Consider the following 13,134-nt stretch of genomic DNA (forward strand, 5'->3'; position numbering starts at 1 on the left):
AGCTGGGCTAGGCCCCTGACAGGGCCCAGGTAGCAGGACATAGGATTCTGGTGAATGTAATGAAACTATACTTATAAAAATAGCTTCATCAAATATGATCCCATGAAGAGAACATAACATTTTATAGCCACGTAAGTTAAGAAAGAAAGCCCAGGAGGAGCTCAGAACAGCTGGGGTGGGCATGGGGGAGGGAGACAACCATAGCTTCCCTCAGAGACTGCTTTGTCACCCATAAGTGCTAGGTTGGGAGAAATTCCAGCTCCCAACCTGGGGTCTCTGTCCTTAGGGTTCACACAGGCACTATTTTCAGAAACTTAAAACTCCAGTATCTTCAAACTCCACACATTATTCACAATAGTGAAAAGGTGGAAACAATCCAGCATCCATTGACAGATGAGTGGGTTAACAGTGAGAAAAATGGCATTAGGCATTAGCCTCGGTAGCAACCTCAGTTCCTGAGTTCTGACTAATAGAAGAATTCAGAGCCAAGACTCAAATTATATGAGAAAGTTTATTTAGAAAGTCATAGAGGCAGAAGTGAGCTGTGGAAGAAATGGGCTCAGGAAACAAGTTACAGCAAAAGAAGGGTCCTTGGAGCTTAGGGGAGAGGGGGAGAGAGAGAGAGAGACAGAGAGAGAGGAGAGAGAGAGAGAGAGAGAGAGAGAATACCCTGGGAAAACAAGGGGTGAAGAGAAGAGCGTGGAGGGGGGGGGCTCATGCTCCATAGATTGAGCCTCCCTGGGTCCTTTATCCTGAGGGCTTTATCTGAGGTCTCAGGGAAGAATCTCAATAGAATATTCATCAGCTTTCCCAGTGTCTCCTAAGGATTGTGGTCTTCACTGATTGGTCAGCACCAGGGCAGGGGACATTAGTCATTGCAGCTGGTGCTGACATCAGCCATGGCATCAATCTGTCTGGTTTTGCTGCTTTTCTGGGCTTGGAGATGAAACTCAGCTAAGGCCTAGATGTCATCCCCAAGGGTTTAATGCTTAAAGGAGTGGTTGTTCAAGGGCTTGTAGTTTTGTCTGTTGCCAGGCACCCAGGGCTCTGCACCCTGGTGAGCCTGTGCACCTGGCCCGCTGTTCCTGCTCTACTCATGCCTATCTAACTTCCTACTACACGTGGAGAAACAAAATGTGGCATATACATATACAACGGAATATATTCAGCTTTAAAAAGGAACAAAGTAGTGGCCCTGGCCAGGTAGCTCAGTTGATTAGAACATAGTCCTGATATGCCAAGGTTGCAGGTTCAATTCCCAATCAGAGCACATACAAGAATCAACCAATGAATGCATAAATAAGTGGAACAACAAATCAATGTTTTTTTCTCTCTCTCTCACTTGCTCTCTCTCAAAAGAATAATAAAAAAAAGAACAAAGTACTGACACATGCTACAACACGGATGAAACTTGAAGATGTTATTTATGCTAAGTGAAAGAGGCCAGTCACAAAGGACAAGTATTATATGACTACTTTTGTATGAGGTACGTAGAATAATCAAATTCATAGAGACAGAGAGTAAAGTCGTGATTTCAGGGGCTGGGAGAAATGGGAGTTGTTGAATGGGTACAGTGCTGCCGTTGGGGATGTTTTAAAAAGTTCTGGAAACAGTGGTGATGATTACACAACAATATGAAGGCACTTAGTGCCCCTCAAGTGTACACTTCAAAACCATTTCAATGACAAATTTTAGCCTGACTGGGCGGTTGCACAGTGGATACAGCGTCAGACTGGGATGCAGAAGACCCAGGTTCGAGACCCTGAGGTCGCCAGCTTGAGCGCGGGCTCATCTGGTTTGAGCAAGGCTCACCAGCTTGGACCCAAGGTCGCTGGCTCGAGCAAGGGGTTACTTGGTCTGCTGAAGGCCCACGGTCAAGGCACATACATATGAGAAAGCAATCAATGAACAATTAAAGTGTTGCAACGCGCAATGAAAAACTAATGATTGATGCTTCTCATCTCTCCGTTCCTGTCTGTCTATCCCTCTCTCTGACTCTGTTAAAAAAAAAAAAAAAAGATGCATCCTCAATGACAAATTTTATATTGTGTATATTTGACAACATATACAAAAACCAAACACTCCACAGGTACCCATGAGGCATTACCCCCATTTAAAAGCATCAAGTCAGCCTGTTACCATCCAAATAAAATCTTTAAATGGGCAGGCATAGCCTTTGTTTTTTTTAAATGAAAAAGAATAACAGCAAAATATCTCAGTTACGACCTAGCATAGTCTTTGTGGCAGGCACTATCTTTCAAAGCATGGCATCTTTGGGGAGAAATAAAACAAAGGGCCTTGGGTGGAAGGGTTGGCTTGGGTGAGCATCCCAGTCTCCCCCCACTGTTGAGGCTGTGATTTTGTGGCTGGGGAGGCTATGCGAACGAAGAAACACACTCCAGAAAAATGACCAGTGTCTCTGGACCGATTCCACCCACAGGGACATGCATTTGGGTTTGAGTTGACCTTTTCACTGGGCTATTTTTAGAGCCTGGAGTCAGAGTTATTCACATGAAGTAGCTGAGAGCTCTCTGGCCTATGTGACACATTATACTGACACAGCACCAGAATGGGGGCCATACATGCACTAGCTAATGAGTGCCAAGAGGGCACACCCTCTCCCGGACCCTCATCCATCACCCCAGATACCTGGACTGGGTGGGGTCAGGAAGGACCTCAGTATCTTGGCACCCTGCTCAGCACATGTGTTTAAAGACATTGTACACAGAGCAGTTCAAGCCGGATATTAAAAGAGTCAACACAATAGACTCATTTCCCAGGCCAAGTGCTAGAGGGTGGGGATGCTGGTTCCACATGCATTCTGGTTCATCATGAGGCAGAAAACCCTTGTGGGAATTTCCAGCCTTCCTTTCCTCTATCCCCAATCCACTGTCCTTCAGAGGCAGGAGACAGTGGAGGAGAAACCACCAGAAAACAAATGCTACTCCAAACCCTGCCCCTCTGTGGCCTGTACTCTTGGCCCCTTTGAGCCTCAGTTACTTTGTTCTCTCTCCTTGGTTTTTGGGGGTTTTTTTTTTTTTTTTTTTTTTAGAAATTAAATTTAATGGGATAACTTTGCTCAATAAGAGTACATAGGTTTCAGGTAAACATTTCTATTGCATTTGAACTGTTGATTTAATTGTGTGCCCATCACCCACCCAACATTAAATTATTTTCTGAAGTTACTTTGTTTATAAAATGGCAACAACATCTCCTTATTTGTATGAATCAAAGGAGACACTGTGTGGGGACTTGCTTGAGAAGGAATTACACAATTGTTTAGGAATTTTCTTCTGCCCCTACATCTGTAAGTCAAGTGGAATAAACAAAGTTAAGACACCGTGTGTAGGTTAAGGAAATGGAAGCCTTAGAATCCCATTCTCTGCCCAGACTCCTAGAAGTGTTTCCTTTTTATTCCCTGAAATTCTAGCAGCGCCGTGTTTTCTACAGCAGTGAGGGGAAAATATCCAGTTACTGCAGTTTATAGGAGCCAGGGAAGAACCACCAAGGCCAGGGGTCCCCAAACTACGGCCCGCGGGCCGCATGCGGCCCCCTGAGGCCATTGATCCGGCCCCCGCCGCACTTCTGGAAGGGGCACCTCTTTCATTGGTGGTCAGTGAGAGGAGCACATTGACCATCTCATTAGCCAAAAGCAGGCCCATAGTTCCCATTGAAATATTGGTCAGTTTGTTGATTTAAATTTACTTGTTCTTTATTTTAAATATTGTATTTGCTCCCGTTTTGTTTTTTTCACTTTAAAATAAGATATGTGCAGTGTGCATAGGGATTTGTTCCTAGTTTTTTTTATAGTCTGGCCCTCCAGTAGTCTGAGGGACAGTGAACTGGCCCCCTGTGTAAAAAATTTGGGGACCCCTGACCAAGGCCATTCCATTTCCTCCCATTTTCTGGAGAGAATTTTCTCCAAAGTGATGCAGGCGTGCTGGATGAGAGTCAGAGTATACAGCAGACCTCTTGGCCCCCAACTCTTTTTAGGGAGCACGAATTATTCACATTGGGAAGGATTTAGTATTCGTCCTCCCAGAGGCCCAAAGGGCACACCAGCTTTGGTTTGCCACCTTTTCCCCACCACTCCCGGGAGTGAGCAGGAAAAAGGCCTTGGGAAGGCTTTGTGCTTGCCCAAGAAAACAGAGGTGTTTCCAAAGGCAGAAAAGGTACAGTGCTTTCTGTTCCTCCCGTTCATGAATAAACTGACACCTTCCTGTGGCCTTGCAGCTAGCTGCCTGTCACAGTATAAGTTCTTGCCTGATGGTGGTGGGCCCCTTATAAGGAGAGAAGGGAGGACAGAGCCACCCATCCCCTACTCCCCACAGGCCTCAGACCCAGAGGCAGAGACCCAGAGCACCAGCACGTACTGGTGTGGGCTCTTCAGGTCACATTTGCGACTGTTCAGGTGGGAAGTCCTGCTGTAGTCCTTTGGAAAGGAGTAACTGGCCCTGGACACCAAGAAGACACACCTACCTGAAGCTGGCAGGATGGGCTCACCATTTTCCCTTGGATGGAGTCAAGGCGAGTGTCTCCAGTAACACTTGAGGGACTCTGGGACATGGACACAAAGCATCAAATGAGCAGGCCAGCTTTGCTTTTCGCTTCTGTCCAGCAGCCTGACTAGCATCTGCACATTTCACTGTGCTCCACCTTCCCGGCCCCTCTGGAGACAGCTGGAGATGGTAAAATCCCAGAGGCACTGGGACCAGCCATGTCGTGAGATTTCCAGCTGAGAGGCTGGACTGGCCACGGCTTCCCAGGTCTCGGTCTCTCCTCTCTAGAAGGGGAAAGGAAAGCCTATTCCCAAACTGTTGTGAGAACTCGAGCATCTACCACGCAGAAGGGTTTTGGGGAAACTTATCTCCCCTTCCCCTCCTCGGCCTCTGTCTGGGGCGGGGGGAGGTGGTAGTGAAGATATCACTAGGTATGGTGAGAGGCAGATGGGAGCAGCCAGGACCCTCCCAGGCTAAGCCATAGTGTGCCACGTGGCCATAGCGCAGCAGGAGGTGGCCAGGCCTGGGGACTCCCACAGTGGGAGCTGACCCAGAAGCAGGCCGGAGTTGCTGGGTTACACCTTCACCAAGACCCATGTGGACAGGAGCCCGTGGGGCTGCTCCAAGCAGGCCTTCTTGTGGCTCCTGCGCTATGGTGGGCAGAGCTTGACACAGGGGGCAGCCTGCAAACTGCAGCAGACAACGGAGTTGGCACTGTTGTTGAGGAAGGCCAGCCAGTGGGCAAAGGGAAGGAGTAGATAGATGGTGACCAGGTGCAACTGTGGCTCGCTGAGCTTCCTCGAATCGATGAGCAACCAGGACAGTGTGAAGAAGAGTGCCACCACTATCAGCATGTGCACCACCTGGGCCTTGCGACTGGGCCCTGCCTGCCCTCAGAGGCTGCCTCCTTGCCACTTAGCTGAGCCAAGGCCTTGACAAGCTGGCAGGCAATGAGGGCGTACATGACCGTGATGAGCATCCGTGAGTAGTGCCAGGTAGTTGTGCAAGAAGAGCCGGGTGGCACAAACCTGGCACGTGTTCTTCTCAGGCCAGGACAAGGCAGGTGCAGCTGTGGGCTGTGATGCTGGTGGCCTAGGCCAAGCATGTCCACACTGGATTCGGGCAGATGGTAGAGAAACTGTGGAGCCAGAAAGCATTAGGGCCATTCCATTTAATAAAGTCTCACAACAGCGGACAAGCACACAGGCAGGGGAAAACTGCTTCTCAGGCAAAGAAACAGCAAGAATGACCCCTCACAGTGGTGGGCACGCAATCTGCCATCTGCAATCCCCCATCTCTCAAGCAAAAGCACCCATAGCCTTACATAGGCCACATACACGTGGTGCTGCCACACACTTACGCACCAATCAGGTAAAGTGCTTGCAGCGGGTAAACCTGTGAGCAAGCCTAACACAGCTGCCCCACATCCACAGCTTTAGGGTTGCTCGCCTCACAATAGGTACATTATATACCGTATTTCCCCATGTATAAGACACACATTTTCCCCAAAAATTTGGGGTCTAAAAACTGTGTGTGTGTGTGTCTTATACAGTGGTTGTAGGGTTTTTTCCTTGCATTTCCCGCTTTTTCGCACAGCAATGAGGAGTTGTATGAATTTTATGATGAATAAAACTTGAGTTCAATAACTTTATGTAATACATTTTTTCCCCCAATTTCAGGCCCCAAAAGTAAGGTGCATCCTATACAAGGGAGTGTCTTATACATAGGGAAATATGGTACATACTAAAAATGACAATTACAAAGGTGCACTTCACAATGTCTCCCTGAGCACTCTGCCCAGCGAGTTAACTGGAGGCCCACCTCTAACCCCTTACCACATGGTGCCAACAAGGCCACTCATCATAGGTGGGGGGCCAGTACAATTCAGGGCCATGTCCATTGAGGAAAGTGACCTTGGTGCGTCTCTGCAACTGGGTGAGAAGCAGTCCATGATAAACAGCCCAGCTGTTGGTGCAAATCACCAAAATAAAAAGTCCATTACAGGCAACTAGCCATATAGCTCTTTATTGACAGATCTCAGCACATTTCCGTAAGTGCTCTGTCCATTGCCACGAGCTCCATCCAAACCCCTCAGAGGTCCTTGCTCACAAGGCCTGGTGGAGTGAAAAACATTCAAGGCCTGTGCTGCCTTGACAGTTCTCTTAGCTGAACTTGAACATCAGCCATTTTCCTGGCAGATGCCGGGGCCACCTGCTTCTCCCACTTTCTCAGCAGCTGGAACCTCTGTTCTGACTCAAGCTGCCACCAAAGCTCCAACAAGACTTTATTAGGCTTGTTATCTAATTTCTCCCTACCTGCCCTGGCAGCTATCAAATCTACCCACATCTATGTTCAGGTAATCTTTATAGGCCCATTTCTCCTGTTAGTAAGGGGGCAGCAAAGGCAGCAGCCTTCACAGCCTTATAGTCTATCTCTGTTCCAGAGAGCATGATGCCATCCACCCCTATGTCCCACAACTGCAGCAAGCAAGCTGCCAGCAACTTGTTGGGTTTCTGCCTGAATTGTGCCCCCAACTCCATCAGCTCTCCCTGGGTTGCAGCCCAAGCCTCCTCCTCAGAAGAAGAGGAGTCAGAAATGCCTGCTCCTGCCAACTCAAAGCCACTCCACTGGCAGGAATGCAGCTCTGTCTTTTGCACCTGCTTTGGCTACTGTGGCTTCTGGCTCTTGGCCTGAAGCTCAGACTTGAGCTCCTGAACCCACAGTTGTTTCTCCAACAGCTGTTGCTGTGAACATTCGGCTTCTAGGGAAAACTGCAACTCGTGAACCTGTAATTCCTTGTCTAGAGACTGCTCCAGTTCCAGGCATTGTTGGTGCTCAGCCTCCACCTCACACAGCAGCTCTTAGACCTGGTCAGCCTCCCTCTCCAGCTCTTGCTCTAGTGCATACTGTCATTGGTGCTCAGCCTATAGCTTATCCTGCAGCTTTTGACCTCACTCAGCTTCTCACACAGAGCTCTTAGTTTCTTCTCACAGGATTGTAAAAAGCATCCAGCCCATGGTCACCAACAGGAGAGCCACTGGGAACAGCCACTCCTCTATTCCACCCCTCAAGGGTGTTGGCAACTCCAAACCAACCTGCTCCGAATCCTGCCCACTATGCTAGATGTAATACTGGTGGCTGAGGCCAGGCAGGTTCACACTGGATTCGGGAAGACAATAGAGAAACTGCGGAGCCGGAAAGCATGGATCATTCCATTTAAAAAAGTCTCACAATGGCGGACAAGCACACAGGCAGGGGAAAGCTGCTTCTCAGGCAAGGAAACAGCAAGAATGGCCCCTCACAGTGGTGGAAGGCAATCCACCATTGGCAATCCCCCTGAGCATAAGCACCCATAGCCTTACATAAGCCATACACACATGGTGCTGCCACGTGCTCACGAACCAATCAGGGAAGGTGCTTGCAGCCAGTAAACCCACGAGCAAGGCTAACACAGCTTCCCCACATGGGCGTCCACCACAAAGTGGTGCTCCTCATGTGTAAGAATGTGATGGCTCGGGGGCAAATGAGGAGCAGGGCCAGGGCCCAGATGACCATCACAGTGACCAGAGCCTTTGGCAGGCTCATCTTCTCACGGAAAGGGTGCATGAGACAGCAGGGTCTGCAGCAAGGGAGAAAAGAGGAGCAAGGGTCTAGGTGGGTCCCAGTCTTCCCAGGTGAGAGCTAACCTTGGGAAAGGCTGGCAGGTGTGGCACTTTACGCTCATCATCGCACCTTTGCGAGTGTTAGAGAATAGCTCTGATGTCAGTTAGGCTAGTTTGCAAGCAAATTGGTCTCTCCTGTGAGGAGTCAGCTCTGGTCTCAGTAGCAAGGGAACAAAAGGTGGGAAAAGATTTACAAGAAAGAGGGGAGGAGGAAGCTGCAGGCAGGTGAGAAACAGGAATTCTGTTTGCACACTTTTGGGGGCAAACTGATTAGCTGGCACATAGCAATCAGCCTGCGCATTCTGTCCTCAAGTAAACCGATTCAGTAGGTGTGTCAAAGAAAACAATTTTCGGCCCTGGCCGGTTGGCTCAGTAGTAGAGCATCGGCCTGGCGTGCAGGGGTCCTGGGTTCGATTCCTGGCCAGGGCACACAGGGGAAGCACCCATCTGCTTCTCCACCCCTCCCCCTCTCCTTCCTCTCTGTCTCTCTCTTCCCCTCCCGCAGCGAGGCTCCATTGGAGCAAGGATGGCCCGGGCACTGGGGATGGCTCCTTGGCCTCTGCCCCAGGCGCTGGAGTGGCTCTGGTCGCAGCAAAGCGACGCCCCGGAGGGGCAGAGCATCACCCCCTGATGGGCAGAGTGTCGCCCCCTGGAGGGCGTGCCGGATGGATCCCGGTCGGGCGCATGCAGGCATCTGTCTGACTGTCTCTCCCTGTTTCCAACTTCAGAAAAATACAAAAAAAAAAAAAAAGAAAGAAAGAAAAGAAAACAATTTTCAGCTATTTAAGGATTCTCCACAAAACTTTGGGAACCTACAGAATAGGCTGTCCTCTTGCCCAGTGTCCTGCCAACAGTGCCTTCAATATTAGGACAAGTCTGTGCCATTTCTTCAATTGATCATCTCAGTAGTGACTATTATTATTTTTTTTAATTTTTATTAATTTTAATGGGGTGACATCAATAAATCAGTGTACATATATTCAAAGAAAACATGTCCAGGTTATCTTGTCATTCAATTATGTTGCATACCCATCACCCAAAGTCAGATTGTCCTCCGTCAGCTTTTATCTAGTTTTCTTTGTGCCGCTCCCTCTCCCCCTCCCCCACTCCCTCCTTCCCTCCCCCCCCAAACCCCCCCCCCCCCCCCCCCCCCCCGCTATCACCACACTCTTGTCCATGTCTCTTGGTCTCATTTTTATGTCCCACCAATGTATGGAATCCTGCAGTTCTTGTTTTTTCTGATTTACTTATTTCACTCCGAACAATGTTATCAAGATCCCACCGTTTTGTTGTAAATGATCCGATGTCATCATTTCTTATGGCTGAGTAGTGTACCATAGTGCAGGGGTCCCCAAACTACGGCCCGCGGGCCACATGTGGCCCCCTGAGGCCATTTATCCAGCCCCCGCCGCACTTCTGGAAGGGGCACTTCTTTCATTGGTGGTCAGTGAGAGGAGCATAGTTCCCATTGAAATACTGGTCAGTTTGTTGATTTAAATTTACTTGTTCTTTATTTTAAATATTGTATTTGTTCCTGTTTTGTTTTTTACTTTAAAATAAGATATGTGCAGTGTGAATAGGGATTTGTTCATAGTTTTTTTTATAGTCCAGCCCGCCAACGGTCTGAGGGACAGTGAACTGGCCCCCTGTGTAAAAAGTTTGGGGACCCCTGCCATAGTGTATATGTGCCACATCTTCTTTATCCAGTCTTCTATTTTTTTTTACAGTGATTAAAGCCTTTAAGCAAACTCTTGGCCAATACAGCAAGAATCCATAAAAGAGTAGTGTCCTTAACATGTCCACCAAGTCCAAGTTGACACCAACACCATTCCAAATCCCTGCAAATGCTACCCAACCCCAGTTCAGACCGTTAGGAGCTGTCACAAGGAGCAGGAATCCAGGAAAAGTCCACATCCAGGAAAAGACCGCACAGCACTGGACTTGTTGTCACAATTCTATACTTTGCAGCTCACGTCCAAGTCCCAGTGACCGCTGCTTCTAGCTGGTAATGATTCAGGTAGACTGGAAAAGCCATCTGCAGCATGTGTGGAGATGGAGCTTCTGTTCTCCTCTGCCTGGAGAGATGAAACCAGGTTGCTTTTCCCTGGAGCTCTGCTACTGTGGTGTGGTAAAGAGAACCTTGGGATACACTAAACTGAGTGGAAAAGGTAATTCATAATAGAGGTTGGCAAAAGGGGGAAAGAGAGCTCTAAATTAGGAGTAGGTCCCAGCCTGAAATATGAGTGGGGCATTGAGGTAAGAGGAATAAAGGAAACACTATATATATATTAAGCAAAGCAGCAGAAAATAGGACTATCAACAACCACAACAGAGATCTTCGAGGGAAGAATAAAAAACCTGACTATTCAGGCAAGACATAGTTAAGTGGCCCTTGTGCAAGTGAGATCAGTTTACCTGCTTCTTGGAAGAAATATCCTAGGCTCGTCCACAGTGTCGTAGATGGGGCCGACAGCCCTGGGCACCTTCAGCCTTCAGTGGCAAACCCCAGCATTCTGGGCAAGGTTAGGTCATAGGTGGCTGGAGCAGGGCTGGAAGAGACTGAACCCTCCCTTAGAGGAGTGAGGGGGAAGCCTACCTTCCAGTGTCCCTTTTTCCTCACAGCAAAGGCATGTAAGCCTGGCAGGCGTTAGTTCAATGACCTTCCTATTCACTATGGAAGCAGGACCCAGATGGAATCCTATGAGACTCCTTTGGGGCATTGGAGCCTTTAAGGGCATATCCTAAAAGCTGATAGTTCACCTGATCTCTATTGGGCTTTTTCTGCCGCTTGGTACCTTAAAAGCCATGCTCAGAAGATCTCGCTGAGGGGTTTGAGGATCCCCATCCGCCTATATAAACCTTTTCCGTATATCTGGAGCTATTTGGAAAAAGACAAAACAGTGTTATTAGCTGGATCAAATAAAAGAAGGTAGAAGTTTGCAGGAGAAAAAGATTTGGTGTCTCCTGTTCATCAGCATTCAAAAGAGATTTAAATTTTTTTAAGTAAAAAGCATGGTATGGTACACCCGTAGGAGTTTCAGGATATGACTCCCCCTTTTAAATTTTTTTAAGTTGACCTTAAAATATTTGCTGGGTACACTTTAATAATACCTTGACTTTATCGATAGTAAGAAATACCCATAATTCGAAAGGTTTGACAAAATACAGTAAATGCTTTTGCTCCATATGCAGGAGCATTGTCAGTTTAACCAGTATAGGAAATCCAAAAATAGAACAATGAATACAGACAATGAGCTTTAACCTGCTTAGCAGCCTCTCCTGTTCTGACAGAGTTTGCTGGGGTCCAGCCCCGGGGGGAATCCAGGGGTCCCACAGGAAGAGACGGTGTCGGCGCGAATTGAGTGAGAGAGCAGAATTCTTTTCTTTCTCTTTATTCTCTAGTTAGCATTTACTGCCAGGCATCTCTGCCAAAATGCTGGTCTAGCTTTCTTTTTATGCACACACACTAAGTTACAATCACATGGTATTCAGAATACATTGATTAATCATTGTTTTTGTTTCACTATGGTTACATTTTCTAGGTAACAGTTAATTCATTTCTATAAACTATAAATCAGGTGGTAAGTCATTCAAAGTATAATTATACAGCCCTGGCCGGTTGGCTCAGCGGTAGAACGTCGGCCTAGCGTGCGGAGGACCCGGGTTCGATTCCCAGCCAGGGCACACAGGAGAAGCGCCCATTTGCTTCTCCACCCCTCTGCCACGCTTTCCTCTCTGTCTCTCTCTTCCCCTCCCGCAGCCAAGGCTCCATTGGAGCAAAGATGGCCCGGGCGCTGGGGATGGCTCTGTGGCCTCTGCCTCAGGCGCTAGAGTGGCTCTGGTCGCAACATGGCGACACCCAGGATGGGCAGAGCATCGCCCCCTGGTGGGCAGAGCGTCGCCCCTGGTGGGCGTGCCGGGTGGATCCTGGTCGGGTGCATGCGGGAGTCTGTCTGACTGTCTCTCCCTGTTTCCAGCTTCAGAAAAATGAAAAAAAAAAAAAGTATAATTAATTATACAATAACTTGAACAGCAATAACAATATTGGTACAAATTTCCAAAAGGTCAGTACTGATTAATAACTCTACCTTGTCTATTCATATACTAGTTAAGTTCTAACTTTATTCTTCTCAGAGTGTTCCACTACCTGCAGGTCAGGTATGCAAGAAGAAAGGAAAGTTTCTTTACTCTACCACATGAAAAGGCTAGGGAGGTAAAGTGATGAATTAAGTGAAGGCTGAAATGTGCTCTGTGTATAGTTACTGTTTCCTACCTATTCAAAGTCACAATCTATTCTTTCTAACATGATTAATAAGAAGAAATTCTCCTACAAACTTAACTCTTTACGAGGGATATCATAGCCAGCCTCTTATGTCTATGAGCCCAGTTCAAGGGGCTTACAGGCTTTTCTGTGGAACTCACACCCTCTGTCTCATTTCCAAAGAAATTACTATGAATCTACAGGGAAAGCACGGAACTATTATCCCTGTACATAAATGATAGCACACACCCAGAAAAGGGGGGATACAAGGCCAGATTAATTCAAAAAGGTCAAAGGGGGAAGTATCGTTTTTGTGCCTTTCCTTTGCGGTGACTTTGTCAACCCGCAGCCATTGGCAGCCATTGGTCACCATTGGTCTTCACTGCGGTGACTTTGTCAACCAGCAGCCGTTGGTCTTCTCTGCTGTGACTTTGTCAATCAGCAGTTTTTGATCTTCTTCTGCTGTGACCTTGTCAGCCAGCAGTTGTGGGTCTTCTCCTGCTATGACCTTGTCAGCCAGCAGTTGTGGGTCTTCTCCCGCTGTGACCTTGTCAGCCAGCAGTTGTAGATCGGCTCCCGACAAGAGGTTACTGTAAATCAGCGGTTCTCAACCTGTGGGTCGCGACCCCAGCGGGGGTCGAACGACCAAAACACAGGGGTCGCCTAAAGCCATCGGAAATATATATTTTATTTAAAAATGTATTGTATAATT

At 47.9% G+C, this 13,134-nt stretch overlaps 1 protein-coding gene across 1 annotated transcript in view; it reads right to left on the bottom strand.

Annotated features, from left to right (window-relative positions):
• Positions 1–4,318: 4,318 nt before the first annotated feature.
• The window catches only part of NPFFR1 (neuropeptide FF receptor 1), a 28,420-nt gene continuing 19,604 nt past the window's right edge, over positions 4,319–13,134 (bottom strand). The window contains 5 exon segments of the mRNA XM_066350231.1: positions 4,319–4,454; positions 4,840–5,056; positions 5,059–5,386; positions 7,963–8,003; positions 8,006–8,118. Coding sequence (XP_066206328.1) covers positions 4,319–4,454; positions 4,840–5,056; positions 5,059–5,386; positions 7,963–8,003; positions 8,006–8,118 — 835 coding nt within the window.

The sequence above is a fragment of the Saccopteryx leptura genome, chromosome 9 (genome assembly GCF_036850995.1).
Source record: "Saccopteryx leptura isolate mSacLep1 chromosome 9, mSacLep1_pri_phased_curated, whole genome shotgun sequence".
NCBI lineage: Eukaryota > Metazoa > Chordata > Mammalia > Chiroptera > Emballonuridae > Saccopteryx > Saccopteryx leptura.